We start from the raw sequence: 27,810 nt of genomic DNA, 5'->3' as shown, positions 1-27,810 counted from the left end.
CTCCTACTTTGAAAACCAGGGCTGGTTTGGGCCAGTCTGAAAGACAGGGAAGAAGACACTTGTGTCTGGGCATAACTGCTTGATATGATTTCAGACCCAAAGAAAGCTAATGTGAACACATCCTTAGATATTTCCTAGAATTTCCAGATTCCAGGTTTACTCCCAGAACTTGCAGGGAGACTCACTCCCAGAACTGGACTCATGGCAAGACCAGAATTCCATGACTGTTCAGATTAAGTGGTTTCTACCTTGCACCTGTGGCAAAGAACTGGAGCAAGCTCAGTCTTTATAATGAAATGGAAATGACAACATTTTCCATTAGAATGCAATCTTCTGCCTGGACAGTTATCAGTTATGTTTTTTGGGCATTCACTTGTTTTCTATCAGATTACCCAATTGTTCTTCTGATTTTTAAAAGATGAACTGCCCTGTTATAAATACTTGGGAAAAGTCTTAATTTCTTTGTCCCAAATCAATGAGAACTGAAACACATACATACATTTTAACACATGCATACACAGAAATTACTGCACATAGTGTTGAAAGTCAAACTACTGAAGACCAACTTGTGTTCTAGGCCTGGATCCAGGGGTGCAGGGGCTGTCATATTCTTGCCTTTCAGCTTGAAACTAGAGATCTGTGGTCAATGTAGACATATCAAGTGCTTTAACATGAGGAGGTACCAAAAGCAATGGTGGATAGGGGTGTTTCTGTAAAGATTTAGCAGGGAAGCTAGAAGGAATTATGTTGGAGGGAAGGAAGGAAAAGGTAGAATTGTAGTGTTATTGCATGCCTGGGCCCTATATAGGGCACAGTGCATCAGTGTTTCATTCCGTAGAGCCCCACCATCACGATAACATTATGAAGTAATTTCCTACATGCCATAATCTGGTTAGGAAGTGCTTTCCACAAGGTGTCTCTTATAGGACATTCAGGGGGAAAAAAGAGAGAGAGAGAGAGAGAAAGAGAGACTTGATCTGTTAAATTACTCTCACTGTTCAAATATTTGAAGTACTAATTCATCACCCGAGACATTCAATTTATATTTTAACATCATTATAAATTTAATGAGATGAATCTTTGCACAGTTGTGAAGAAAGTGTCCTTTGAAAGGAAAGATATTAACCTTGGAGAGGACATGTGGGTTTACTCCTGAGAGCTACCACCTCATCCAATCTCTCTTGGTTGTGTAATTAATGTACACAGAATCTGATCTCCCAGAACGAACAGAGAAATCCCTCTGCCTTTGCAGGATAAATATGGGTAATGGGAAGAGAGCAAGATGTTAGAGAAATTAAACCTAAACTCAAAGACAACTCTAAGGTGGTTCCTGGGTGTAGCTTAAAGAAATGACAATTTAAGGGCTTATGACCAGACTGTGCGTAAAAAATAATCTGACACTGTGTTCACACTAAGAGGGGCTTTTCGCTGTCTTAGGAATGCTATGTATTGTAGATTTTCATTTATTATCATTTTTGGCACCTTTGCCTTGCTAAAGCTCAGGTATTTTATAGGTCTTTCTGACACCTCCCAAGGATCCAGGGGAGGAAATGAAACCAATAAAAGCAATCTGCAGGTGAAACTTGCAGAGGTGATTTAGGGAAAAAATGTAATTATTCTACATGGCATTTTACCATTTTACAGAAGTTACCACTTCATCTCCCAGAGAAAGTATTGACAGATTATACTGACTGGACCATGATTTTAATTTATGTATTTGTTCTTGAAAAAACTTGTGTTAATAGAAGCTACCCCCCAAAGTATCAATCCTGGTATCCTAATCATCATTATCATCTAAACATTAAACCTAATTGAATATCAACACACACGGATTGATGAAATAATTCTATTTATCTTCACACATCCACCTTTTAACAAAATATACATATTAACTATGATGAGACAGGCATAATGGTAGACATCTAAGACAGGACATGAAATACTCCTCGCCATCAAAGAGATTAATACCCAGTGGTATGAGATTATTGTAAAAAATAATCACAAAATAATTACTTAATTACAAGCTGGGAGAAATGTTTAAAGGGAGATTAAAACAGGATGGAGCGAGACAGTTTTCAAAGGCAATGAAAAGCTTTTCCAAGCAACTGAAATTCAGCTGGAGCCTGAATGGTAAGTGGTACTAGGTGGAGTGTGGTGGCTGCTAGAAAAACAAGGCAGGGGGAACAGTCAGTTGGGACAGGGAGGATGGGAAGAAGGGCAAGTTCTAAGGTAGGAGGCCTAGGGAGCAGGAAGGGCAGGGTTAGACAGATTGAAGGTAGGCACTGCCTTGCTCTTCAGGGGCCCAGAAATGGTTCTGAGAAGCAAAGAGTGAATGGGTTACCTGTGCTTTTCAAATGACTCCTCTGCTCGGTGTGGCAAAATAATCAGAGGAAGTGACTGTCCAGGAGGGAAGCTTGTCCAAAGTCAAAGCACAGACAGGAGTCTCGGGTGTGGGTGGCACTTAGTGAAGAGGAGTAAGAGGAAACTGGCATCAAAATGACAGAACTGGGTGACGGCTTGGCTGCAGCAAGAAGACATGCAAATGACTGTCGGTAACGGACTGATAGAAAATGCCGATATCAGAACAAGGCTTTTTAGGTCTGTTTTGTTGTATTTAAATCTGTCCAATGCAAAAGGATTTCATGCTTCTCCGGTAAGGAGTGTGATGCTAGAAATTCGAAAGGAGAGCTGCATGAAAAGGTGGGTAGCAGGATACACAAATTCTACCTGCTACTGGCTCACATTCAAACACAGGCAATGGCTCTCTTTTCCAATAGAGAGAATGAGAAATAATCATATATCTGAATACATATATGTACCCACAAATGTACATGCATGTGCATGTCCATATATGAATATATGTTGAAAAACTTGGGATACTTGCATGGCCTCTACAACTAAAATATAGATATGTTGCAAGGGGATTGAGGATAGAGAAAGAATTCATCCTCAGGTCAGAAAGAGTAACTGAAAAGAAGGGTGGGACGGTGTTTTTGAAAGAATCAAAAGTGTTTTCAAAAACCAGTAAGTCTTGTATTTCCACCTTATTACAAAAGACAGTGGACCAATTTATCAAATAGTGTATAAAGAAGAAATTATGTGTGAAGATTCCGTTGCTTTCTGCATTTTTTAAGTGAGAGGTTAAGAAACTGAGACAGTGCTCCCATCTGCTGATTCACTTCCCACATATCGACAATGGCCAGGCCTGAGCCAGGCTGAAACACAGAGCAGGAAAGTTTATCAAGATATCCAGTGAGTCGTTACTGTTGCTTCTCTAGGTCTACATGAACAAGATTCTGGAGTCAAAAGTTAGAGCCAGTGTCTAGCATGATGGCCTAGTGGCCTTGCATCTGCTGGGATACCTTGTGGGCACCGGTTCATGTGCCGGCTGCTCCACTTCCCATCCAGCTCCCTGCTTGTGGCCTGGGAAAGTAGTCAAGGATGACCAAAGCCTTGGGACTCTGCACCTGCGTGGGAAGACCTGAAGGAGGAGGCTCCTGGCTCCTGGCTTTGGATTAGCTCTGGCCATTATATTCCCTTGGGGAGTGAGTCAGTGGATGTAAGATCTTTCTCTCTGTATATGTGCCTTTCCAATTAAAAAAAAAAAAAACTTGGGATACTTGCATGACCTCTATAACTAAAATACAGGACCCAACCTCAGGTGCTATGATAGAACATACAGAGTCCTGGCTAAGTCTAACATCTGCCCCTGCATTAGGTGTTTCCAATTCATAGTACCAGCCATGAGGGTATACTCATATCACCAATAAAATGGTAAGTATAATCAATGGTGTGCTGTCATTTTTCAAATCCACACGGACAGAGGTGGGCCTTGTGACGGAGCAGGTTAAGATACTTGGATCATATGGAAGCGTGTGCTTTGAGTCCTGGTTATCTGGCACTTTGGATGCAGCCTCCAAAGTGCTCCAACTGCTAATGCAGCAATTGATGATCCAGGCATTGATTCCCTGCCATCCACGAGGGAAACCTGGGTGGACTTCCTGGCTCCTGGCTGCGGCCTGCTCTAACCTAACACTGTTGCTGGCATGTGGGCAGCGAAGCAGCAGATGGAAGATCTCTCTCTCTCTCCACCCCCTTCCCCTCTGTGTGTGTGTTTCTGTCACTCTGCTTTTCAAGTAAAATAAATAAATCCTTAAAACATTCACATGTGAAGAAAAACACAAGCAGATTTCATTTTAATGTTGTTTGAGCATGTTTTTAGCATGTTTCTTCAGATTCTAAACTTACTGTTTTGTTAGAAAACTGACTCTCTTCTCAAGCAGATGAGGATTCGTTAGTAATTCCATTAAATATTTGTCGAACGTTGTAGAGGGCTTCCCACCCTTTTTGGTTTCTCTAGGGTATCTCGCTGGTGAGAGTGCTTTGCTTAACCCACCTGGGTGTTGATTCTGGGAGTCTAAATATACACAACAGTTGCTAGTCGGTGAATTACTAAGTGTTCTTGCACCTCCCTTTCCTCCCTCCTAAGGTAGGCCTTACCTGTTCCAGTTTTGCTCTGTTCCTGTTGATGATTTGTTCATGTCTCCTGTGTGGGGTAATGCTATGTAACAGTGCTGTCTGCTCTCTAAGACACTATAACTGGGTGAGCCTTTAGGATCAGCATGGGACAGATGGTAGAGCAGTCTTGGAATCATTAGAGGCAAACATGCCATAAAGCTAATGAAGTTACAAGGCTTCTCGCCTTGCAGGGATTCCCTCAGGGTTCTTGGACCTAAATCTGTATTTTTAATTTTATATCCTTTTCCTTCAAAAAGACCCTCTCTCCAATGAAAGAACTTCAGACTCAAAAAAAAAAAAAAACCCAAAACACATATTTTCACACTGTGCTCCAATAGTTTTTCTGCCTTTCTCAGCTTCTAAGAACAAGGGTAATCTTTTATTGCAGTTTGCTATCTAGCATTTTGTTCATTTAGTGTGAATGAGTCATATACATTTAGTAGTTGCTCTGGAATCGTCTCTGGGGAGTGAGATTTTCTTGGCATTCATGCATCTTCATTAATGTCAAGTTGGTGGCAAAAAAAAAAAACAAGGTAATCCTTGTTTAAGTCATATCTTAGCTTATCCAGGTTTTTAAAGAGTTCAGAGTAACTATTTACAGAATTTTGAGTTACATGTGTAACAGTTGGATCAATCTGGACAGTATTTTGCAAAAATGTAAAGTCATGTCAGTCTTCTTAATCTTTTCCTGGTTTATTTATTTATTTATTTTTAATTTTCTTGGAGTATTTCCCAAATGGGAATTACTGAGAGTGGATAAATTCAGCCAGCTTTGGAGGCTCTGAGAGCGCTTCTAAAAGCTAAACCTACGCAGAGAAACGTAAAGGCACATGATTGAGCTTCTTTTAAGCTGTCATTTCACACAGGATCTGAATTTCGCCTCTGTTTATTTCTCAGGGTGCTTCTTAGCAATCTCCACTCCCTTCTTAAAGTTGACAGATGTGGACAGGTTGGTTGACATATACTACCCAAGAGCTTATATTCTCTACATGATTCCTCTTTAAAAGCTGAACGGTCTACAAGTTAATGAAATTAAATCATGAATGAATAGCATCATTTCTAAATCATACAATCGAGGGTCATAATCTGGCTTTTAAGAAAACAAAAAATATATTTTTTCCTCCTTTCTTTGGTCAGTTCCAAGGTTTTTCTGTTGTTGTTGTTTGTTTGTTTGTTTTTTTAATGTTACAGAAATTCATTTGTCATTTCCTGACCACAGGGATGAATAATTGAAGAACAATACCAAACTGTTGATACATCTCATAAATGTTTTAACTAGTAAAGAAATGGATTATGATGGGGTTAATCTTTTAGCTAGTCATAAATAATGTAACAAAGTAGCCCCCTGAAAAATGATCATAAAATAACATGGGTAAGGATGTAATTAAACACTGTACTAGTAAGAAAATTTTGAAATTTGTCATTAATTGCCTGACAATTCAGCAGCTGCTGACAACGAAAATATGGTCCAGCCTTGGGATTATAGGAAGCTGCCTTGTCCCTCACCTGCTACTTTCTTGCAAGTTCCTTCAACATTTATCATTGCAAGCTTGATCCTGTTATCTGTCCTCCAAGGACATCCAAGCAAAGAAAAACAATTACTAAATGTTCATTCATACGATTTACCATCTTCCCTTCATCTCCATTCCCCAGGCCTATGCTTTCTTTAGGAATCCTCAATACCTTGGTTTATTTTTCAAACACAGTAATCTCAACCACCTTTTCTGGAATTATGCTTAGTTGTGGAAGACTGTCAACATCCTTGAGATATCCTTTCAGATGGAAAATTATCACCAAAATGGTCTCTTTCCTTACTCTCCAGGTTGCTATGAATTCATATATAACCCGTATGGCCCAGGAAGGCACCCAGACCCCAAACAAAAGTGACTGAATTATAATATTTCTGGCATCAGTTTGGTTTTACCAGTGGCTTCCTAATCAATATTTGGGAAGATCTGAATTTTTAAAAAAAATTTCCAAAATAAATTTTGCTCCAACTTCTTCAGTTCTAAAATAATGTTCCGTTGGATGGCATATGGCTAGTGTAGGCTCAGCTCTTACGCTGTCTCACATGCTTGAGATATAATATCCTTTTTAAAAGGACTTCTCTGATTTTGCTGCTTCCTGCCTGCTGGGCAGTGGGCACCTCTGGGGAAAACACAGTCATTTCAACCAACTCCGTAGAGTATTATAGTGCATAATCTTATCTTCTGGTTTGCTGTTTTGGTGGCCCAGTACAATTTATATTTGGTGAGTATCTGACAGCTACTAGAAGGTATATACACGTAGGTACTTCTAAGAAAAATAGCAAACAACAGCATCATTGCTAAGGGCTCTTTGAGCAATTAAAGCCACCCAACAGACTTTGTGTCTTACTATAATGTCAATGCAGTTTGAATTAAATTGTTTCAGGATAGCTTTAAAACAAACGCTTTTTTTCCCCCCCGGCACCCCTCCGTTCCTTTCCACACACAACACAATAAGGCGAGGTGCTCCAGATTTCACTTTTATTTACTTAATTGCGGCAACCAGAAATTACACTGAGAAGCCGGTATGCATTAACGCCCGAGAATGGAAAATCAGAGGCGTGTCATTTTGAAACTGCAGTAATGGGTTAATGCATATGGATGGTGCCTACTCCCCACTTCCTATAACCACAACACAAGTGCCCGGCACTGTCCTGTCAGCCCAGGTGAGCCACGCAGGCTGCCCTGTGACCACGAGAGCAATGTCTCTGGCACGGAGGCCGTGCTGGATCTTTCCGTGGTGCAGAGCGCTCTGGCCTGTGCCTTCTGTCCTCCGCAGCGCAAGTGCCAGGGCACATCGGATTGCAAGGCGCTGTCGAATTCTCCACCAGAGGGAGGACGAGGAAGCTCTAAGTTTGATTCGCACCCGCAGTCCCCAGGCAAGTTGGAATCCGAGACAGCCGGCGCTGAAGAACTAGGGGTTTCCACTTAACTCTCTTCCAGGGCCACTCCCTGACCTGGCTCACCCTGGACAGAACCCAGCGGCTAGGCCAGCGCAGCAGCCAGTTGAGTGCTGGCTGCGCTGGAAGCCCCATTTCCTTGGTTTCCTGGGAAATTCAATAGCCTTTGAAGAGCTGAACGCCTTCCCTCGGAAGGGTTCTGGCTAGCGCAGCCAGGGCTTCAGCGACTGCTGGCTGCGCTGGGAGCCCCGGTTCCTCAGTTTCTTGGGAGTTTCAATAACCTTTGATGAGCTGAACGCCCTCCCTCGGAAGGGTTCTCTGGAAGCAAAAGCTGGAGATAGGAATTCTAACAGGCACGTTATGAAACACACTCAGATGCAGCACACACACACACACACACACACACATACGCGCGCGCAACTGCAGAGACAGCGCCCTCTGATCACCTTTTCGGGGTTCCTACCAGTCCTACCTAGCTAGATCTGTTTTACCTGCAACTCCCCTCCCGACAGGATTTACTTTTGCCCGGGAGTGCCAGAGAGCTTCGTCACCCACGTGAAAAAGGAATGAACCTTTCCTGCTCGCTAAACAACGCACATTCCTCTCCCTCCTGGGGGTTCATTTCGGGGCGAGCAGGTGTCACAGCTGCAAACTTTTGTCGCCAGCCTTTCCCCTTCTCTCTCCCTCGACCCCCAACTCTAGCGCGGACCAGCCTGCCGGGGCATTGCCTGCCTAAGGCACTTCCCCGGTCCCGTGCCGGCGGCTCGGTTCGTCTTCGCGCAGCTTCCAGCGACCCCTGTCGGGGGTTCCCGCAGCCGCCCGGCGCGCCGCCCCCCGCCCGGCCGGGCCCGGCTCGCGTAGGAAAAGGGGCTGCGCCCGGGAGCGCCGAGGCCAGGCTCCTCCCGGTGGCGTGTCCGCGCCTCGGGGTGGGGGTGTGGTGGGGAAGAGGGAGGGGGCGAGGCAAGGGGAGGGTGAGAAGGAGGCGCCAGCCTCCAACCTGCGGGAGGTGGGTGGCTGTGGGGCAATTGAAAAAGAGCCGGCGAGGAGTTCCCCCAAAACTTGTCGGAACTCCGGGCTCGGCGCAGAGGGCAGGAGCGGAGCGCAGCGCGCGGCCACTTGCACAGGAGATGGGAGCACGGGCGGGACGCTGAACGCCTCTCCCTCCTTGGGCTGCGAGGGCGCCGGGCAGAGGCCACGACAGGAGCGTGGGGGCGGAGGGGGACGCGGCGCAGCGGGGCTCCGCGACTTTCCCGGGGAGCCAGGAGCACTCCCCTCCCATCCCGCATCCCAGAGTGAGGGCGAGCCGTCCGACCGAGCCACCGCCAGCCCCAGGTGGCCAGCACCGCGCGCCGCCCGCGTCCGCAGCAGCGTCCGACAGGAGACGCCCCCGCGGCCGCGCGCGAACGCTGCAACCCCGGGGCCCCGCTCGCCCTGCCCGCCCTGCCCGCCTTGAGGGACAAACTTTTCCCAAAGCCTGCCCCCCCACCCCTCACCCCCGGGACCCAAACTTGTCGCGCGGCTCTCTCGGCCGAGGAGGGCCATCCGGGCACAGCACTCACTTCTCTGACGAGATGTCCGAGCGCAAGGAAGGCAGAGGCAAAGGGAAGGGCAAGAAGAAGGACCGAGGTACTGGCAAGAAGCCCGCGCCTGCTGAGGGCGGCCCGAGTCCAGGTGAGTGCGTAGCGCGGCCCGAGGCCCCGTCATCCTCCGCCTCCTCCTGTGCAGCCGTCGCCTCTCCCCGGCCCGTCCGCCCGCCCGCGCCCTGCGCTCCGGGGCGCCTGGCCCCCCAGCTCCGGTGAGGCGGCGGAGTCGGGCGGCGCTTCCCCTCCTTGGGGCCGCCCCTCACCTGGGCGCCGAGCCCTACCGGGCAGCCTACGCCCTCCCTGCGCGCCGGCCCCTAGGGCGGCTGTCTTGGGCCCAGCACCCTTCTAGGCTCCGGGGCGCGCGGCATTCGCTGGCACCGTCCTCCTCAGAGCAAGAGAGGCTGAGCCCAGCTCCGGGAGCGGGATTCCCAGAGCAGGGGCCGAGGCCGGGTGCGCGCGTGCCTGGGCGCCAAGGGCTGCTTTGCACGGGCCCCGTCTGCCCTCTAGCGAGGAAAGCAGGGACGGGCCGCCTGTTGTAACCCCAGAGCGGGTTGCCTGGCCGCGAAGAAACCGGAGTTCGCCACAGGGTCCCCGGCGCTTTCTGGGACGTTGGAGCCCCGGGCGATTTGGGCACTTGGGGGACGCGACGTGGTATCGCTGTGTATGCGCGTCGGTTCACCCTGATTCAGGCCCGAGATATGGAAAACTCGGAACTCGGAGAGGGATTCCTAAAGGGCAGCGAAGCAGATATTAAAAAAAAAAAAAAAAATCCTGCCCCGTGCCAAGGAACAGAGGCTGCTCCACATTAAGTTCTACTAACTTTGGACTTGGTGGGTCTTTCGCGGATCTCTCCGGGCTCGACCCCAGGGCGTATCCGCAAGTAACAGTTTATCTGAATGTTTGCACTCACTTACCGATTATGTTTATACACGGAATGAAAAAAAAAAAAAAAAACGATTGAACCTCTAGAAACAAGTCTTCCTGGGATTCTCAGCACAGGAATGCCAGTGGCAGTTTGACCGGGTTGTCCTAAGAAAGGCTCAGGTTTTAGACGTTGCTGTGACCAAAAGAGACATCCCAGGGGGATAGTGAGTGAGTGAAGAAGCTGGGAAATAAAAGGGAGCGGGAGTGAGAATGCCAGGGCTTTTTTTTTTTTTTTTTGTCCCCTGCTTCTGCAGTTCCCAGATGCTAACTGTTCCGGAGGCATAGTCTTGTCCCAGGCACCACTGCAGAATTCATTCAGTGGCACGCCTGGTAATGCTGTGGTCCAGGAAGTTGAGCAGAGGCACTGTCCCGCTTGGTGCAGGAAGAAAAAGCGGATTGGTTTAGGCCTGTCGTTTGGGTATCACTGATATAGATAGCATTTCAGAACTGGGGCTATTGCCAGAGACCTCAAACAGGGCCTTGAACAAGATAGAAATGGAACAGAGTGATTGCTTACCACTGACCCTTCCCTGTGCATGCGTCTGGAATGAGACACTGCTGATTGGAGTCACCTTAATTTCTCTTCATTAGCCCTCATGGGAGTGCAGAGAAATTCCTCTGATTTGTCAGGGGACATCTAGCATTTTATTGACTAAGGTATTTGATATGGGGAAGTGAAAGTAGCAGTCTGGGTCAGTGATGCCTCTACTGTCCTGAGGCAGAGTCCAAGGAAGAGATGTTAGATTTGAAGTTGAGAAGACTGCCTTGTGCGCCCTGGTCACCTGTTCGTGGTGCTGTCCTGGCGCCTGGCTGGCCTGGCCGTCTGTGGCCCTGGGAAGTTTCTGTGGTCTCTGTGGGTGGTCTGTAGAATGGAGAAGGGGCAGTGGTCTGACATAGGATTCCCTGGAGGGGTTGCACTCAGAAGTCCACAGCCGCGCATGAGCTAGCCCTGAGATGGTTCAGCTAGCACTGCCCTTCTCGGAGCCAAGCGAGCCTTGGTCTCCTAGGGAACCAGAAGGTTCTTGCCCATGCACTTTCACGCGCTTGGTGAGTCTCACGGTGCGTTCAAGCACGCAGTTGTGAATCTCCCTGTAGGGGACATTCACTCCACCATCACTCTGGAAAGATTGGGCTAAACTTGACCTTCAGGCAGTTTCAACATAGGGAGGTACACACAAAAGTTCGTGGAAAACGTGATTTGGAGCTGCCTGAAGATGAAGCCTTACTAATTGGATGCAAAGGATGAACTAAACAGTCTGGAGAGTTCCTGAGCACTAATTGCAGCATCGCATAGATAATAGATATCCTAATGTGTGTTTTCCATGAACTGTTTGGAGTCCCCTGCATTTGCCTGCCTTCCCCTCCCCCCCCCGTCCTTTTTTGGAGGAGGGATTTTGTGCCCTCTCCAGGGCACCTCGTGCATAGTAAATCATGCAAGAATATTCTGCACTCGATTCCAAAAGCATGGTCAGCTTGAGCCAGCTGCATGGGAGTATAAAAGCATGTTTAAATGAATAATACTGCTTTGGAATGAGGGTTTGTCTCCTTCTATCATTTTCTTTTCAGTGGTAGATGTCAGTGTCCACTTCCTTGCGAGAAGACATCACCGACAGCTGTGATGGTTGTGGGAGAAAACCCACTGTTGTGTGGTCTTTGTGCCCTGAGTTAGGTCTTGAGGCATACTCTGAGTAATGACCGCTAGATACCACAGTTAACAGTGTTTGCATTTGCTGTGCCAACCCCAAAGAGGGCTGATAGGAGGACCACCATCTTTAGAATTGCCTGCATCTTAGTATGCTCCGGTCTTCTGAGCCCTGCACATCCCTGGGATGTGAAGGCAGCAGCCGGGGCTCTTGGTGTAGTGTTGTGACATGGCTTCTCTGCCATGTGGGGGAGCATCATGCTGATAGAACTCAGCCCTCAGCCCCACCGTATGCTGTATTACACATGGAGGCGTAAACACATCTGTTGGAGGGAAATTTTCACAGCGGGGGCGGGGGGAAGGCCCCTTTAACTTTCATACGACATGTGTGACTGATATGTGATACGTACATGGCTATGTTTCATAGCATCTGCATTTTTACACAATTGAATGAATATTGAATTGCACACTGTTGGGAATGCAGATGTTCAACAGAATGATCTATTCTGTAATAATAGCTCAAAGAGGTCCCAAACCATAAGGGTCACTGATTTTCCCTTCTTTGCTCAGAATAAGCACACCCTTAGCATAATTGTGGGGTATGCATTGCAGATTTCTCTCCCAAGGACTCTGTGACATCTTGGGTCTCAGAGATGCTGGCTTTCCCAGACCCAGCCTTTTGTATTTTGAGGCAACTTCACAAAAGCTTTCTTGGGAAGGCAAAACTAAACAAAACAAAACCTTCTTTTTTCCCCCCCAATGCATACTTGACTCTAAGCTTCTTTTATGATTGTTTGCTGATTTTTTTTGTTTGTTTGTTGTTTCTTATTCTGAAAAGGATACTTCTCTCCCTGCTCTCCCTACTCCCCTGCTCTTAAATGACCTGGAAAAAACAGTCATTCCCTTGCCTAGTCAAGTTCTAAAACGATTGTGTCTTCTTTCTTTCATTCCTGGCAGAAGGGCTATTTGTGAGTTCAGGTGGTGGAAAAATTGAGAAGTTGAGTGTTCCAAATGGGTAGAAGTGGACTGTGTGCTCCCTGAATGACATCAGCCACCTGTTAAGTAAGTGGCTGCGCAGGCTGAATACTTGTAAACATTCTTGGACAGAAAGTGCCCTGTCACCCAGGGGCAGCGTGTGTGTACAGAAGGGGAGGAATGTCCAGTGATCTGTTTTTATCTCGGTTACTTATAACCACGTGTGGTATGTAATTGTGGCCAGCATTTGAGGTTGAAACAGAATGAAATCAGGCTGTTGAAGAATTAAAATCGTAGGCAGAGTGGGAGAAACTTGGATGCTACTTTCCTTCCTGCAGAATGACAAAATGACACTTACTGGTAAAGAGCGGGGAGGAAAAGGGTAAAATCCGAGACTCTCAGAAATGTGAACAGAAAGCTTTTTGTTACCTGCCAGGCGCTGTGCTCAACTTGCTTGTATCCATTCCTAAGGAAGCTGCTGTTTGTTGAATTCTCACCGTATTCCAGGCAGCCTGACGGATGTGCTGTGTATTTGATCACCTGCCTCACTGTGAGACAGCAATACGCTGATGGCGTGCTTCTTAGATCTCCAGGCTGATTGCCTCGGTTTCAATCCTGCTTGGATGGCTCCTTAGTTGTATACTTCTGGGAGAGTAATTTAGGCTTTCTGTGCCTCGGTTTCCTTTTCTGTCAAATGGGGATAATTATTATTTTGACGTCAATGCCACATGAGGCACAGAAAGCACTGTATACATTGCCCAGTGTGTAACAACTGCCCAGGAAATAACAGTTCTCTTTATAAAATTGCCAAGGAAATGAGATGTCTGTGTCCAAGGATATTTGATGTACTTTACAAGATTTACCTTTTATGGTAAAAGAAAAAAATCCAACACTGATCTAAGTTCTGAGCTAATGTAAATATTAATATGTCCTACCTGTAAAGATAGAGCAAAGTGGGTTCGTATGTCAAATTTCGTAGCTGCATATATGTATTATGAAAACAGAGCTGAGTTCAATCTAAATATTGAAAGTAGAGTGAGGTGCAAGATAATTTTATCTCTGGCAGAAAAATGCTGAGGTTTCGAGGTATGAGAAGATTTGCAAACATGACTCCTTTTCTGGCAATGCTGAAGAGTTGATACTTAAACCTTACTTTATTGCATAGAAAGCAAAATCTTCTCTTTGGGGACTAGTAGAAGTAGTTGGAAGGTAAATTGTTCAGCAGTTCGCTTTTCTTAAGTTTTCATCAGGGGTAACAGTACATTAGTAGTAATTCAAGGAACTAGGTGCAGGTGTTCCTAAATACAGTCTGTCCAAGACAGTGAAGATAACCAAGCCAGCCTCTGTCACTATTTCCCTCCTTTACCTGTTGCCCAGGCTGCATTCAGTGCTTCAAGTTCTGGGAATGATCGATCCTTACCACATGAATGATCTGTTCACATTCTCAAACACAAATTTGACTTTAACAATACTGACAGCTTATTGTGTTCCGTTACGATAGAAGTCAAACCAACTTAAAGTTGCTGGTGGTGTAGGTGGATCATTTTGTTTGTTCAGAAGAGGTAACAGAAAAACTTCTCATGGTTCATTTAACCCTACGATGCTCCCCTTTACAACTGGGGAAAAATAGAAAAATTTATCAGACACTGTTAACTTTGAAAAGTATGTTTTAAACATTAGACAAAATGTATGAAGTTTGCTAAGTTACATAAGGTGAAATTTCCCCAGGGGAACAGTGATATTTTGAATTTGTCTTAATTTGGTGCATGGCTGGGTGAGTATATCCTTCTTTGAATTTTCATAGGTTAAAAAAAAAAGCAAGCTATCACAGTGCCAACAGATGTCAGTGTTTGTTGCTTTAGAAAAGCAAGGTGTTAGGAGAAAGAGAGAGAGAAAAAAGGAAATAGCTTCATTTATTCTCAGTATTAATAAGCATAAAACTAGCTACTTTAAAAGATTTGGTAATCATACATTGTATATTCTGGCTGACTAAATTACATTTTTTTGCTAATGAAAATATCAGTTGGTCACCTCCCCTTTAACATGCTAACAAAATGCCTCAGCAATAAATTCCCAAGAAGAATTCAGAATGTAAGCAGAAAATATGCTAAACACTGCTGCTTAAAAAAAAAAAAATTCCAAAATGTATTTATTTAAGAAACTCAGGGAAAGGGCAGACAGAGTCTGAGCTCCCGTATTCTGGTCTGTTTTCTAAATACCATAGCAGTTGGAACTGAAGCCAGGAAAGGGGTTAATCTAATCCACATCTATCCCATGTAGGTACCAGGGATCCATCTGTTTGAACCATCGCCACTGACTCCCAGGGCCTGCCATTAGCAGGAAGCTGGAGTCAGGAATCAAACTAGGCACTCTGATGAGGAGTGTAGGCTTAACTATTAAGCTAGAAGCTTGCCCTCTAATCGGTGCTTCAAAGCCAAAAGTGAAGTCACAAGACCGTCTGAGAATGTTACACATTGCATTTGTTTTGCATCTTCCAAGTCTGCATTAGCCATACAGGTTTCTTCTCTCCCCTTAGTCACTTTTGGGCATCTCAAGTGAGACCTTTGTGGCAGGTCAGGGATGCTTGGGATTCTCATCGGTCTTCCTCTGAACTGGTGTCACCCTTCTCCGGCCTCCAGAGGGTGCTCCAAGAGCATCACACTGCTACTCCCCGAAGATTGACGTTTCACCGTGAGGTTACTGCAATGTTCTGCGCAATCTATGGAGAGGGGCAGGCTCCTAGTTACCACAAAGCGAGCTGCTTCAGCTGGAGTTTGTCTTCAGCTAGAGCTAATAGCCCAAATCAGTGAAGAATTATGGATAAGAACATTGACAGACGCCATTCTGATGGTGGCAATGTGTCTGCTCGGATTTCCCCCAACTCCTGCCTTGGGGGAACTGCAAGCGTCTTCCAAAACTCCTTATGTGCAATAGTTACCCCCAAGACATTCAATCATATTTCAAACTTTGACTTTTGCATTGGAGAATCATATGGGAAAGCATCAAAATCAAACAAAGGATCTTTACCTTTCCTTTCTTCCTCTGGCTGTTTGTTTCACCTCTGACTGTAATATTTAAGAGCCCCACTTAAATTGAATTACACTTCTCCCCTCACCCCCGCAAGATCCTTCTTGTGACCCGTGGGCTAATACTGTGGCACTGTCACATAACCTCTGTGGTTGAGTAGTACCTGCTCATGATCAGTTTGCCCCGCACCTGGCGCCTGATATCTCCCTCATGCATTTGGATTACTCGCTTTGCATTACTTGTCCTCCTTTGCGTTGAACAGGTAGCTGTCTCCTCTGGGCAGCTGTTGAGTTGTCTTTACAGTGGCATGAGACTGTTGGAATGTTTTACTAGGTTGAACCATACCAAGCTGTCTGTTGTATAGGGCATACATGGCTGAATATTGTCAGGATCTTAGAGTCAAGTCTAATACTTGGACTTCCTTGAGTAGTTTGCTTTTATTGATGCTTTTTGTATTAGTCTACACAATACAGCAATGACAACTTTGCAAAAAAAAAGAAACTTTGCAAGTTTTTGTAACCAAATAGGGTTATAGTAATATAAAAAAGAAATCTGGCTAGGGAGCAGTTAAGTGCAACCAGCAGATCAACTTCTATGTCTATTTCAAATGACTTCAGTGCAAGTTAAAGTGCCAAGGAAACTAACATCTTTTTTTTTTTTCTTTTTCGAGAGAAGAGTAGCAAATATCTTCTGCAAAAGATGGCTTAATTTTTAATTGACCGATTAGTAAAACTGATCATGGTTTATCTTGGCAACCATATTTCTACAGAAAAATTACTAAGTTGTGAGTAGGAGGTGTTGAATAGTGAAGACATTGGCCTTGTTTAGTAGAGTAATAGGAGAAACGAAACACCCTTGACTTACTTTCATGGCACTACATCAATAACTCAATGCTTCTAGTAGTTTTAATGTCCGAATTTTATTGTCAGGTGAAAATGTATCCTTATTAGATAACCTATGGTATAAATAAATTTTATTCTAGACAAAATTAGGTTTTAGAAATGTGTATATTTATGATTGTAATTCACCTCATTGTTAGAATAGGAAGTTACTTCAAATGGTTCACGGAAAATGAAATTAACAGATAATTTGTTTTGGTGCAAAAATGTTTAGTTTATGCATGATTTTTTGATAGCATGCATTTTCTATGAACTTTTAAAAGACTCTTCATACATTCTCATAATTTTACAAATTTTAATTACATTTTTAAAGGATTTATACCTGTCTCTAGTTACAATCTGGAAAATCTAAAACCAGTCTTAAATGGGGAAATACCTAAAATTTGTCCTAAAATTATTTTTTCTCCCCAAAAAACTAATTTTGTAAGTACAGTGAAATGTTTTACATACAGAATATTTTATGTCTAATGATTTCAAACTTGAAGTTGTGATTCCCATATATCTTATGGTATTTTTGAGAAGATGTTTGACTATAAGGCAAAGTTTTAATATTGGCTATGCTTAGAAAAAAAGCTTCTCTATTAAGGTCAGAAAATTGTAAGACTACAGAAAAAAAGCTTTAAAAATTTATAAAGCGTACAAGTAGAGTTGAAACTCTATGAGAGAAGTTATTTTCTTGTTTTCTTAGCTTTTCAGTAAGTCACTTATTTGTAAATTTTTATTTGTGGGAGAGGAAATCACAGCCTGTGAGCTGATATGAAATGCATAGCAGAATCCAAAGAAAAAAACCGGAGGAGTCAAGCACTGAGGGTTTAAAAATATAATAATACAAGAGGCCTTCCTTGAATAGAGATAAATCCATGTGTTTCTATTTAAGCCTTTAAAAATCTGTACTTTACAAATGTAATACTGCTGCTCTTAAGTTGATCTTGGCCCAGGAAATTCTCTGCTTTGTTACTGAAGGGTATTTTCTCCCTTTTCTCATCATAGTCTTTGTACTTTCTGGAGGATAATTAAAGGAGTAGAAGAGGATAGATAGCTGTGTAACCTGCAGAAAGAATTCGAAGTCTTATAGATCCTGCACACTGCAACTCGGTCCCTTCCGGAAGACCTTTGTGCTGTGTTTAACATAATTATGTATAAATGAAAGGGTTGTATTTTGTGTGGTTGTCTATATTCATGTGACATTTGAGGATATACTATAAAACCTTTTTTGGATGGAGGCCAATGTCATTTCCATTTGTAACCTCAATTATGGTTGGCTTTAGTCTAAAGTATACATCTGTGTAGTCAGCAGTTCAGATGAAATCCAAACAGGACATTTTTAATCATCATTTTGATGATTCTGTTATAAACTTGAATGGCATTTTTGGGTAACTAGCATATTTTTATTTTTCCCTAATCCATGGTAATGAAGGAAGTAGCAAGCATGAATGGCATTTTCGATTTGCATTTACATGTTCCACACAGGATGGAATGAAACAAAATCCTTCCAGTCAGGAAGTGCCTGAGCTACAGTCCCCAAGGAGAGCCCCCCCACCATTGATCCACCACCTCTCAGCCAGCAGTCAGTCTCCCCCAGCACTCAGCCCTCAGCAGAACCTGGCCTTCTCTCAAGATTATCTGGTCTAGCCACCTGAAAGGTACAATCCCTAGCCCGAATGTGGCCACGAAAATAGGAAGAAAAAGAAAAAACAAAGTGACTCTGTTCTGTTCGATTGATGATTCTTGTACTGGGATATAGAGTAGTTCAGAAAATATCATCATGGACGTTTGAGCAGCACCTAGTGGAAGCTTTTGCTGCAATTCCTGCATCTTTTTGTCTTGCCCCTGTCTCTGGGAAGTCACCAGAGTGGTGGAGACACAAAGCTATCGCTCTGTCCTCTGACGGCAGGGCTGTGAGCCTCGGATATAGTCCCCCTCCCCACCCTTCATAAAAAGAACTCTCTCTGTGAATAAAACCTTTGGGCCTGGGTTTCCACATATACATAAGGGTCCATCACATTTGTATAAAATATCAGTTTTCTTTAAAATGCCAGTTTTATGAATAAAACAAGCGTTCTTTCAATGCGCAAGGAGGGCTATGTTCCTGTCACTTATGGTGATATTCCTGCACTCTGAACTTAAGTCACTGGAAGGAAATTTTGTAAACATTGTACATCTTTTCCTGGCATCTTATATACAAATGCTTTTTGTAAATGATTATTATATTGGTAATACTTGTATGCATCAAATATTGATTGGACATAAATTTGGAAGCTTTGAAACATTGATGAACTATGTACCAAATGTATACAACAGTCATATAATATTTTTTAAAAGATTTTATTATTATTTATTTTTTATTGGAAAGGTGGATATACAGAGAGGAGAGACAGAGAGGAAGGTCTTCTATCTGATGGTTTACTCCCCAAGAGGCCGCAATGGCTGGAGCTGAGTCAATCCAAAGCCAGGAGCCTCCTCCAGGTCTCCCATGCAGGTGCAGGGTCCCAAAGTCTTGGGCCTTCCTCAGCTGCATTCCCAGGCCACAAGCAGCGAGCTGGATGGGAAGTGAGGCCACTGAGATTAGAACCGGCACCCATATGGGATCCCAGCGCATGCAAGGCGAGGACCTTAATCGTTACACTATCTCGTCAGGCCCATAACAGTCATATAATTTATACCACGTGTTTCACCTGAGGCTTGGCTTGCACCTTGGCCTTTGAGTGAACTTAGTATTAGAGAATGGCAGAACAACAGCAGTGGGTGCTATTTTAACTGATTGACGCACTAATACATCATGTGCACTTGTGCTTGAATAACACACACACCTAAATATCCTCAACATTTTAAGTTACTCCCTCATTAGTTCTTTAGCTATGACCGTCCATTCCTTACTACTCATGTCTCTTTTTGGATAACTTTGTATTGTGTAATGCTTGGTAGTATACTTGTATGTAACTATTTATAAAAGTGGTGAGTACGAATTATTTCTCTATATGTGCATATCTTTTGGTTATTTTATTGCATGAGCCACACATATATTTGATTATTTTATTATGAGGTATAGTAAGTTAATTTTTGTTTAGTAGGTAGATATTATATATGTGCCTATATGTCAATCATGTTTTTGTATTCTTTTGGTATTTACTCTTCCAATAAGGGAATTAGAAATATGTTATTGGTATTAAACCCAGCATTTCATTGTTTAACGTTATAATATTCTTTCCACATCCTTTACTTCAAATTGGTTTCAAATAGGGGCTGCCTTGAGCCCCATGTGATAATATATTTCAATAAGCAGTTATAATAGAGGCAACACTGAAATTATTGTCATCTAGTTCTGGGGAAAAAATACTGAAGGCTAGTATATTCTCCCTAGAAGAATTAGATCAAATACAGAAAATAGATTGTGATTCTAATTTATTTTGGTGAGGTCACCTTGTGGTATATTTGGAACCCTCCCCTTGGGGGCCTTTCATGCATTATCCATTTTGGGAAAGAGTTAGACTTACAGGAATTATGGAAATTAGCTGCTAGGTTTGTCAAGAAAAAAAACAATTATTTGAATATTAAGTTGAGTGGAAAATGGAATACATGATTTTCCATATATTAAGTTGAACAGCAATGGGACACTTATGTCCTGTGGTTTGGGGAACATTTTATTATTCTTTTAACATATCGGTCATATCATGTGTTTTTAGCTGTCCTGAACCTGACAGGTAGGAGAAATGCTGATAGCAACGGTTAATATTGTTTGGCGTTTGGAATGTAATCATAGAGTTTTTAAGTGTTGTGTACTTGATGTATGATCCCCTCTCCACCCCACCATCAAAAGGGACTATGCTCTACTTGGGTAAGGAAGAAAAGACGAGGACCGTTGATCTTTCTCAAGGGATTAACAGAAGCTAAGGGAGAGCCGGGAGGGCGCATGCCTGTGATTTGTACGGATTCGTTATCCTCTCAAGTTGGATCTACACGAGACTTCCCTTCCAAAAAGAGTCTGTAAATTGGACCATGCATGGGGGAAATAACATCACTGATCATAGAACAGGAATTCTGTGTGAGGTTTTCACGAAGCTTGAAAAACTCGATGGAAGCTCACATCGGCCCCTGGGGAACAGGACTACACTGGGACAGGGCCCCGCTGGTTTCAGTGCCTGTCCCCACGCTGTACCTCAAGTCAGCTGACCCCACTCTGTCTCTCAAAGTCATGATGAGTAGGTGTGACCCAGCCACCTCCCTGCTTCTCTCACAGAGCAGCAGTAAGTCCTGGTGGCAATCCTATAGGGGTGTACCTCCTCGGGAAAACTTTCAAGACGTTAGGTGAAAGGTGGCCAAAGGCAGGCTGAATGCTCTTTCAGTCACTGATGTCATTTTGTGACGCATTTGCTCATTTGAGATTTGTGCCTAAGAAGCACATTGGCAGCTGAGTGCCACAGCTCCTGGTTAAGGCTCTTTGATCTGAAGCAATATTAGTCACAGTTGTATCAAGGGAAGAATTTCTCTTACTGGTCTCAGGTTATCTTGGCCTTAAACCAACTTCCGAGAAAGGAATCGCCCTCTTCATGTTTTGCCACTGCTAATAATTTTAACTCACTATGAAATTCTCTTTTCTTAAAATTTTCTACATAAACCTGGTAAAAATTTAGTGTTTGATTGTGAGCATTGAAGCGCTTCATTGAAAAATCCCTCAACAGATTTAGCAGATAATGGACGTGACTAGAATGCCCGTGTGTCATGGTGCATGTGTAACTGCAAGCTGCTTTGTAAGCCATGACTGGTGAGTTTGTGGGAAAAGGCTTTGTGTTGCTAGTCACTGCAGGAGAATAACAATGGGACATAGACATACCCGAGGGGCGAAGTGTCAGTCTTCACATTACCTGGTTTTGATTTTTGGTTAGCATAGGCTCTCTTTTCTGTTAGTTTAAGATGGTACTAATAGGGCAGACATTTGACTTTGTAGTGGAGATACCAGTTGGAGTGCCTGCATCCCCTATCGGAATGTCTGATTGGAGTCCTGGCTATTCTGTGCAGATACCTGCTAGTGGGAAGGGAGTGGTGGCCCAAGGACTTATGTCTGCCAGCTGTGTGAAGACACAGATGGAGTTCCGGGTTCATGGTTTCAGCCTGGTCCAGGTCATATGGGTATTTGGGAGAGTGAATTAGCAGATAGAAGATCTTACTGTTTTCTGCTTTTCAAATGAGATGAAGATAAATGTGAACGTTTTTAATATTATATTCAGTGAGTGGAAGAGGTGAGAGAATGTTGCTAATTTAATTAAGAGAATGTGTTGAGTCTGTGTGTGTTACTGCCCTTGGTAGAGTACGGCTGTAAATCTACAATACCCCTGATGTATGGGCGTGTCTCTCAATGGATCATGCATTTATCTTGAGGCTTAAATTTATACAATTTATTTTAGAGTTCTCAGTAAGTATTAATCAGTACTTAATTATTCAGACTCTGGATCTGGAATTAGAAGTTTGGTTCATCCACAGCTCCTGCTCCTCCTGGAAGGGATTTTGTAACATTTTCTCTTAAGCACATGGAAGCGATTAAGAAATTAAGCTGATGCAGTTCAAGGAGTTAATAGTCATCAATTACTATGACCATTGACTGCATCTAATGCTTCTTAAGAGTTTGTTATATAAGTAACAACTATTCCTGATGAATAGTGAAAATATTAGACCTTTAGTGCTGCCTTGAAATGAGTCTTTTTTTTTTTTAAAGATTTGTTTTATTTATTGGAAAGTCAGAGTTATGAGAGGGATGGAGACAGAGAGATCTGTTCACTAGCTTACTACCCAAGTGACCACAATGGCTGGAACTAGGGCAGGCCAGAGCACAGAGCCAAGAGCTGCGGAAAGCATGTAACAGCTTGTGTGTGTGTGTGTGTGTATGTATGTATGAATAAAACACGGTGTAGGTTTTCATGAGCTGTCTCAGCTCTCTACAGCTTTGTTAGCACCAACCCTTAATACAAGATATTCAAGCACATGAAAGAGGTCTTGGTGGGCTCCCTGGATACTCTTTGTAGGGATGATGTGCGTGTACCAAGTTCTGAGCACTTGTGTCTTGGCACTGGCCCTGAGACACCAGATCGCTGGCCAGCATCTGTGAGCCACTGAGCAGTGGCTGAATTCAGTGACGTCACTGACAACCCAAATTACCTCTGACCCAGGGACCCAGAGGTCAAAGGCTTTCTAGTCCATCATTAGATTTCTAGGGTGGTGGTTCCGTTTGCATTAGGAGATTTATTTGTTTAAGTTGTTGTTTGGGAGGATAGAGGAGGCCAGAAGGAATGTTGTGATTTTGTCTGGGTCTCACATGGGGCTTATGGGAGCCTCACAGAACAAGCGCCGTCTAGGGAGGTAGTGGGGAGGAGATTTGCCTCTGAGAGTGCCATAACCTCCCAAGTCGCTGAATCCTCTTCAGCTGCCCCCAGTCCTGAGTGGCTTACATCGTGGCTAGAAAGGGACCGAAGACTCCTTTGGGAGGCCATCCCAGGAGCTGGGAGGATAAACTGCTGATTGCAAGTCAGCAATGGATTGAAAGGCTATCCAGGCCGGATGAGGCCAATGTTAAAAGGGCTAGAGGATGAAATCCTGGATTCAGTACATGTGTGTGCTTGTGTGTGCATGCTAGGATGCTAAGTCTGCATTTTATTCAATCAGTGATCTCCGGTTCAGTGTGATGTGGGATCCTGCTACATTTTCAGAGTCTTAATTAGGGAACACCTTTTCCAAAGCCCTCAATTACTTAAAAAACAGTAAATCACATGAGGCCTAGGTAAACAAAGAATTGGATTTTATGTAGAAAACAGCTTGTTTGCTGAAGAAGAACTTTGGGTGGGTGAAATTTAATGTGGTTCATTTAGCTTAGCATATACCTACAAAATATGTTTGGGTATATAAATTGTTTTGCAAAAGAACATGTTTATATATATATATACATATATACACACATACACACACATATTATATATAATATGATTTTTTAAAACATTTGAAAGGCAAAATGGCAAAGAGAAAAGGTTTTCATCTGCTAGCTCATTTCCCTCGTGGTTGCAATGGCCCTGGCTACACAAGGCTGAAGCCAGAAGCCTGGAACTCCATCTGGGTCTCTCACATGGATAGCAGAGGTCCCAGGATTTGGCCCATCTTCCACTGCCTGCTCAGTTACATTACTAAAGGTCTTGATTGGAAGCTGAGGAGCTGGCCCTGTGATTATGGAAATCCACTGTACCACAGTGCCATTTTTAATAGTTGCCATCTTCACTTCATATGTGTATATTATATGATGGACTCTTCTCTCCTGACTATGATGCTTGTCATGAACTCCATGCCATGAGGTGTTAATATTTCCTCTTTCAAGGGAAAAAAATGGTTGCTGATATTCGTTGGAGAGCTATAGTTATACCATTCCTTCTCACAGGTCCAGTTTTGATTTCTACACGTGACTCTTCCTTATATTTATTTGTGCACTTATTTATTTATGTGCAGGCTTTGCTTACTTGATCAGAGATCATCTCCTTCACTAATTCACCAGGTTTTTTTTTTTTTTGTTAAAGATTTATTTATTTTTATTGGAAAGTCAGATATACAGAGAGAAGGAGAGCCTGAGAGAAAGGTCCTCCATCCTCTGGCTCATTCCCCAAGGTGCCGCAATGGTTGGAGCTGAGCCAGTCTGAAGCCAGGAGCCAGAAGCTTCTTCCAGGTTTCCCACATGGGTGCAGGGTTCCAAGGCTTTGGGCTGTCCTCTACTGCTTTCCCATGCCACAAGCAGGAAGCTAGAAGGGAAGTGGAGCAGTCAGGACATGAACTGGTGCCTATGTAGGATCCTGGCTCATGCAAAGTGAGGACTTTAGTCACTGAGCTACTGCGCTAGGCCCCATAAAGTAGTTTTTCAACTCTGTGGATCATCTTAACAGCAGGATCGTAATACCCAGCTGATTTATGACACCATATTTTTGTTTCTGTGTAGTAACTCTGAATTGTCATTAAGCTATTTATTGAAAGGATACCTCTTAAGCTTTCCATTAGTATGACTCCCAAATGTATCCAGTCTCCTCTTGATAAAACGCTTATTTTATTAGATAAGCAGCCCACTGCTTTGTAAGTGAAGTGGATTAAGCAGCTGGGATTGTCATTTTGATTGCCGTTTTCACATCAGAATCCCTGAGTCCCATGCTTAGGGCTGTAAATGCTGTCTGTCAGTATCAGCACCATAATTAAGGATTTCCTGATAGGATATCAAGCGCAAACCAAAGAGCTGAGGAAAAGTATACGGAAAAAAAATAAATAATAAAAGGCTTCTCAAAAGCTTAACCTGAAAGAAAATGTAGTTGGCAAGCATCAGGCCCTGCGCCGGTGGCTCGAGATCCGTGCAAGCCCACCAGCTGCAGGTCCTTTTACTACCAGGAAAGAGTCAGCTCCACGTTTTTCTTTCTCCGTGGCTCAGTTCCAGGAAGGTATTTTAATTGATTGGTGGGAAGATTTCAGCAGAGACAGAACTTAGAAGCTGAGGCCCTTTATTTCTAGTACAGCGGCTTCACCACATTATTGGGTAATAAAGCTAAAAGCTGCCGAATGTTTCAGAATTATTTTCTGAAATTTACATCCTCTTTATTGCCATCACCTTGAGAGAGTTCACGGAAAGGCCTTAGTCAGCATGCAATTATGGCGTTAGATGTAACATATGGTTTGGTCTGAGCCCAAAATGCGCCTAGTCATCCGTGTACTTCAGTCGGGCAGGAGCTATTGAGGAATTACCTGTCGGTCTACACACCAGCCCTTTGAAGGTAATCTGCCTTTCTTCTCTGGATGCTTTGAAAAAAGATTTGTCCTTCCCGTTCCCCCGCTCCCCAGCATCACTATAATGTATTAGATGCGTGAATTACTTTTTCTTTATCCTGCTCAGGATCTTTGGGTTTCTTGAGCACATGAATTGACTTTCTTCTCGAACATTCTCATCCACAGATCTTCAGAGATATCCTACAGCCCATTCTCTGCCCTCCACACTTTCTGTCCTCCGCCATCCCCCCAGAACTCAGATGAAAAGTATGCCGCGACTCATCACCAGCACTCTTTGCCAGGCTTCCAAATGTCGGTCCTCTTCTTCATTCCAGTGCTTTTTTAATATGTGTATGTGTTTACTTGGAAATGCAGAGTGTGCAAAACGGAGAGAGATCTTGCATCGCTTGGTTTACTCCTCAAATGTGCATAATTTTAGCTGTCTTGGACAGTCTCACTCCTGAGATTATCCATGAGGTCTTTCTTTTTCAGTTTTGTTCCCCATGTCTAACAGTTTTATTTGGTCCCTTTTCAAAACCTCTGTGTTGTGTTTAATGTTGAAAAGTTTTATTTATTTGCTTATTTATTTATTGACTATTTGAAAGATCAAAGGGACAGATAGAGATCTTCCACTCTCTTGATTCATTCCTCAGATGGCTCCAACAGCTGGGGCTGGGTCAGTTGGAAGCCAGGAACTCCATCTGGGCTTCCTTCTGGGTAGCAGGAACCCAAGTACTTGGGCTATTAGCAGAATCTGCGTTAGCAGGAAGCTGGAACCAGGAGCAGAGCTGGGAATTTGTGCACCTGACAAAGGACTCAGACATCCCACTTGGCATTCGCCGAGTCAGAGGCTTGCCATCCCATGTTTTCCTGAACCCTGAAGATATCTTGCAGTTTATTATTTATTTCTCTTAGCAAGGTAAGCCTGAGTGTTTCTTGCTTTGTAGGTGATGGTTTCAGTATGTGTTGTTTCCATGCCTTGTTTCCAATTGTGTTTGATTGTCTTTGACTCTGTGACAGTCGCTACTCTGTAAAAAGCTGTCAGTGGGAAGATACAAGTGCATTGATCTCAAGTTTTGTGTTTGTCACTGCAGGGTCCCTGGGGCTCTATAAAGGTCATATTGGGAGGTTCCATGGCTAATAATTACTCAGTAGCTTCCCTGGACTTTCAAGTGTCTGCAGCCTCAGCATTTCCCTCCAGCTTCACCTGGGGTTGAGGCAATGTCCCTTTAGTCTTTGGGGTTTGCCTGTGGATGTCGCTTTTCTTTGGGTTCTGTACAGGTCTAGCCCCTTAGCTTACAGTGGGGAGAATCTGTTCTGTGGCTCCCACATCCTGAGCCTTGAGTTCTGTCTTCTCCCTCAGGATGGGCAAAGACTTTCAAAGAAAAAGTGCTTGCGTTGCCCAGGTATTTTGCTTTTATCTTTAAGGTTCAGGATTTTTTTTTTTTATCAGAATTTGCCCTCAGAGTTCTCTATTTTTTCAGAAGCCTTAAAGGTGTTGGTTATTGTTGTAAGTAAAAGTTATTTTCGATTGCTGGAATAGTTAACATTTTATGATCAATTATTATCAACCTGTTGTTACAGGGAAATCAGTGCAAAGGGTGGAGGCAACCTCATTTTCACTTGGAAAGGAGAATTTCCCAGTGGACAATTCAGTAAGCCAAATGAAATGTAGTGAGTCGGAAATCTACCTCACAATGGTCAGGTGGGGAGTTTTTAAGACAGAAAGACTTGACAACGTGTTTAAAGTGGTGTCTTTTTAGCACAGTTTGGGTGAGCTGAGTATAACTGCTAACCATGAACAAGAGGTGGAAACAGAGCCCAACAGAGGCCAGAATAGTAATCCTATGTAACTTGCCGGGATGAAACAAAAAGCCATCAATAGGGTGTGATGCATAACTCCTTTCTATTTTCATGATAAATCTAGAAAGTAGAAAGGTGGGAAGGCACTTTTGTCTTACCTTTTTTTGCCTGGCATTTCAACGCTAGAGCATCCTTAATTTATTTGTGTGCTGTTGCTGTGGCTCTCCAAGGCAGCAGTGGCTGCTACAGGCTGTCACCGGTGAGTGCACACTTGAAACTTCTTTAAGCGTGCGTACTGCAGGGCCAAGAGTCGACAGAGGTAAACACAGCCATCGCAGCTTTGGAGTGTCAGTTGAAGAAATTGTTATTGCACTTGAATTGGCAGCGTGTCCTCTGGCTGCCACGAGAAGTGGATGTGTGGATTATAGTGGGGGAGGAACACAGCTGCAGGACGCAGCACAGAGCCGGACTCCCGGAATCTTCTTTGCAGGTCGAGGGTGAGATTCAGCCTAACAGGATTTGGATCGTACCCCGGGCTGACCAAGTCCTGTTAAAATCAACTCCAGGTGTTTCTGTTACTCTTCAGGCCCAAGTATTATTAAAACAAAAATAAAATAAAATAAAAGAGTGTGTTAGGATCTGAATGGGAGTGAGTTGTCACTAACTGCTTGGGAAGGGCTTGCTGGTAACAGAGTTTGTTCTCTCTTGACAATTGCTCTTGCGTGTTTAACATACACCCTG

General features: G+C 43.7%; 1 protein-coding gene across 4 annotated transcripts in view; it reads left to right on the top strand.

The window, feature by feature from the left end:
* The window catches only part of NRG1 (neuregulin 1), a 1,043,202-nt gene that overhangs the window by 825,557 nt on the left and 189,835 nt on the right, over positions 1-27,810 (top strand). The window contains exon 1 of one of the 4 annotated variants that reach the window (XM_040994211.1): positions 8,943-9,115. The exons of 1 other annotated variant lie outside the window; for it this stretch is intronic. In XM_040994211.1, coding sequence (XP_040850145.1) covers positions 9,016-9,115 — 100 coding nt within the window. In that variant the 5' untranslated portion in view covers positions 8,943-9,015. Of the gene's footprint in view, positions 1-8,942; positions 9,116-27,810 lie in introns of those variants that run through there. 2 more of the 4 variants (XM_040994212.1, XM_040994216.1) reach the window with 2 other exon arrangements.

The sequence above is a fragment of the Ochotona curzoniae genome, unplaced genomic scaffold (genome assembly GCF_017591425.1).
Source record: "Ochotona curzoniae isolate NIBS_2020 unplaced genomic scaffold, NIBS_Ocur_1.0 contig_899, whole genome shotgun sequence".
NCBI lineage: Eukaryota > Metazoa > Chordata > Mammalia > Lagomorpha > Ochotonidae > Ochotona > Ochotona curzoniae.
This window is presented reverse-complemented; position numbering and strand designations above follow the sequence as displayed.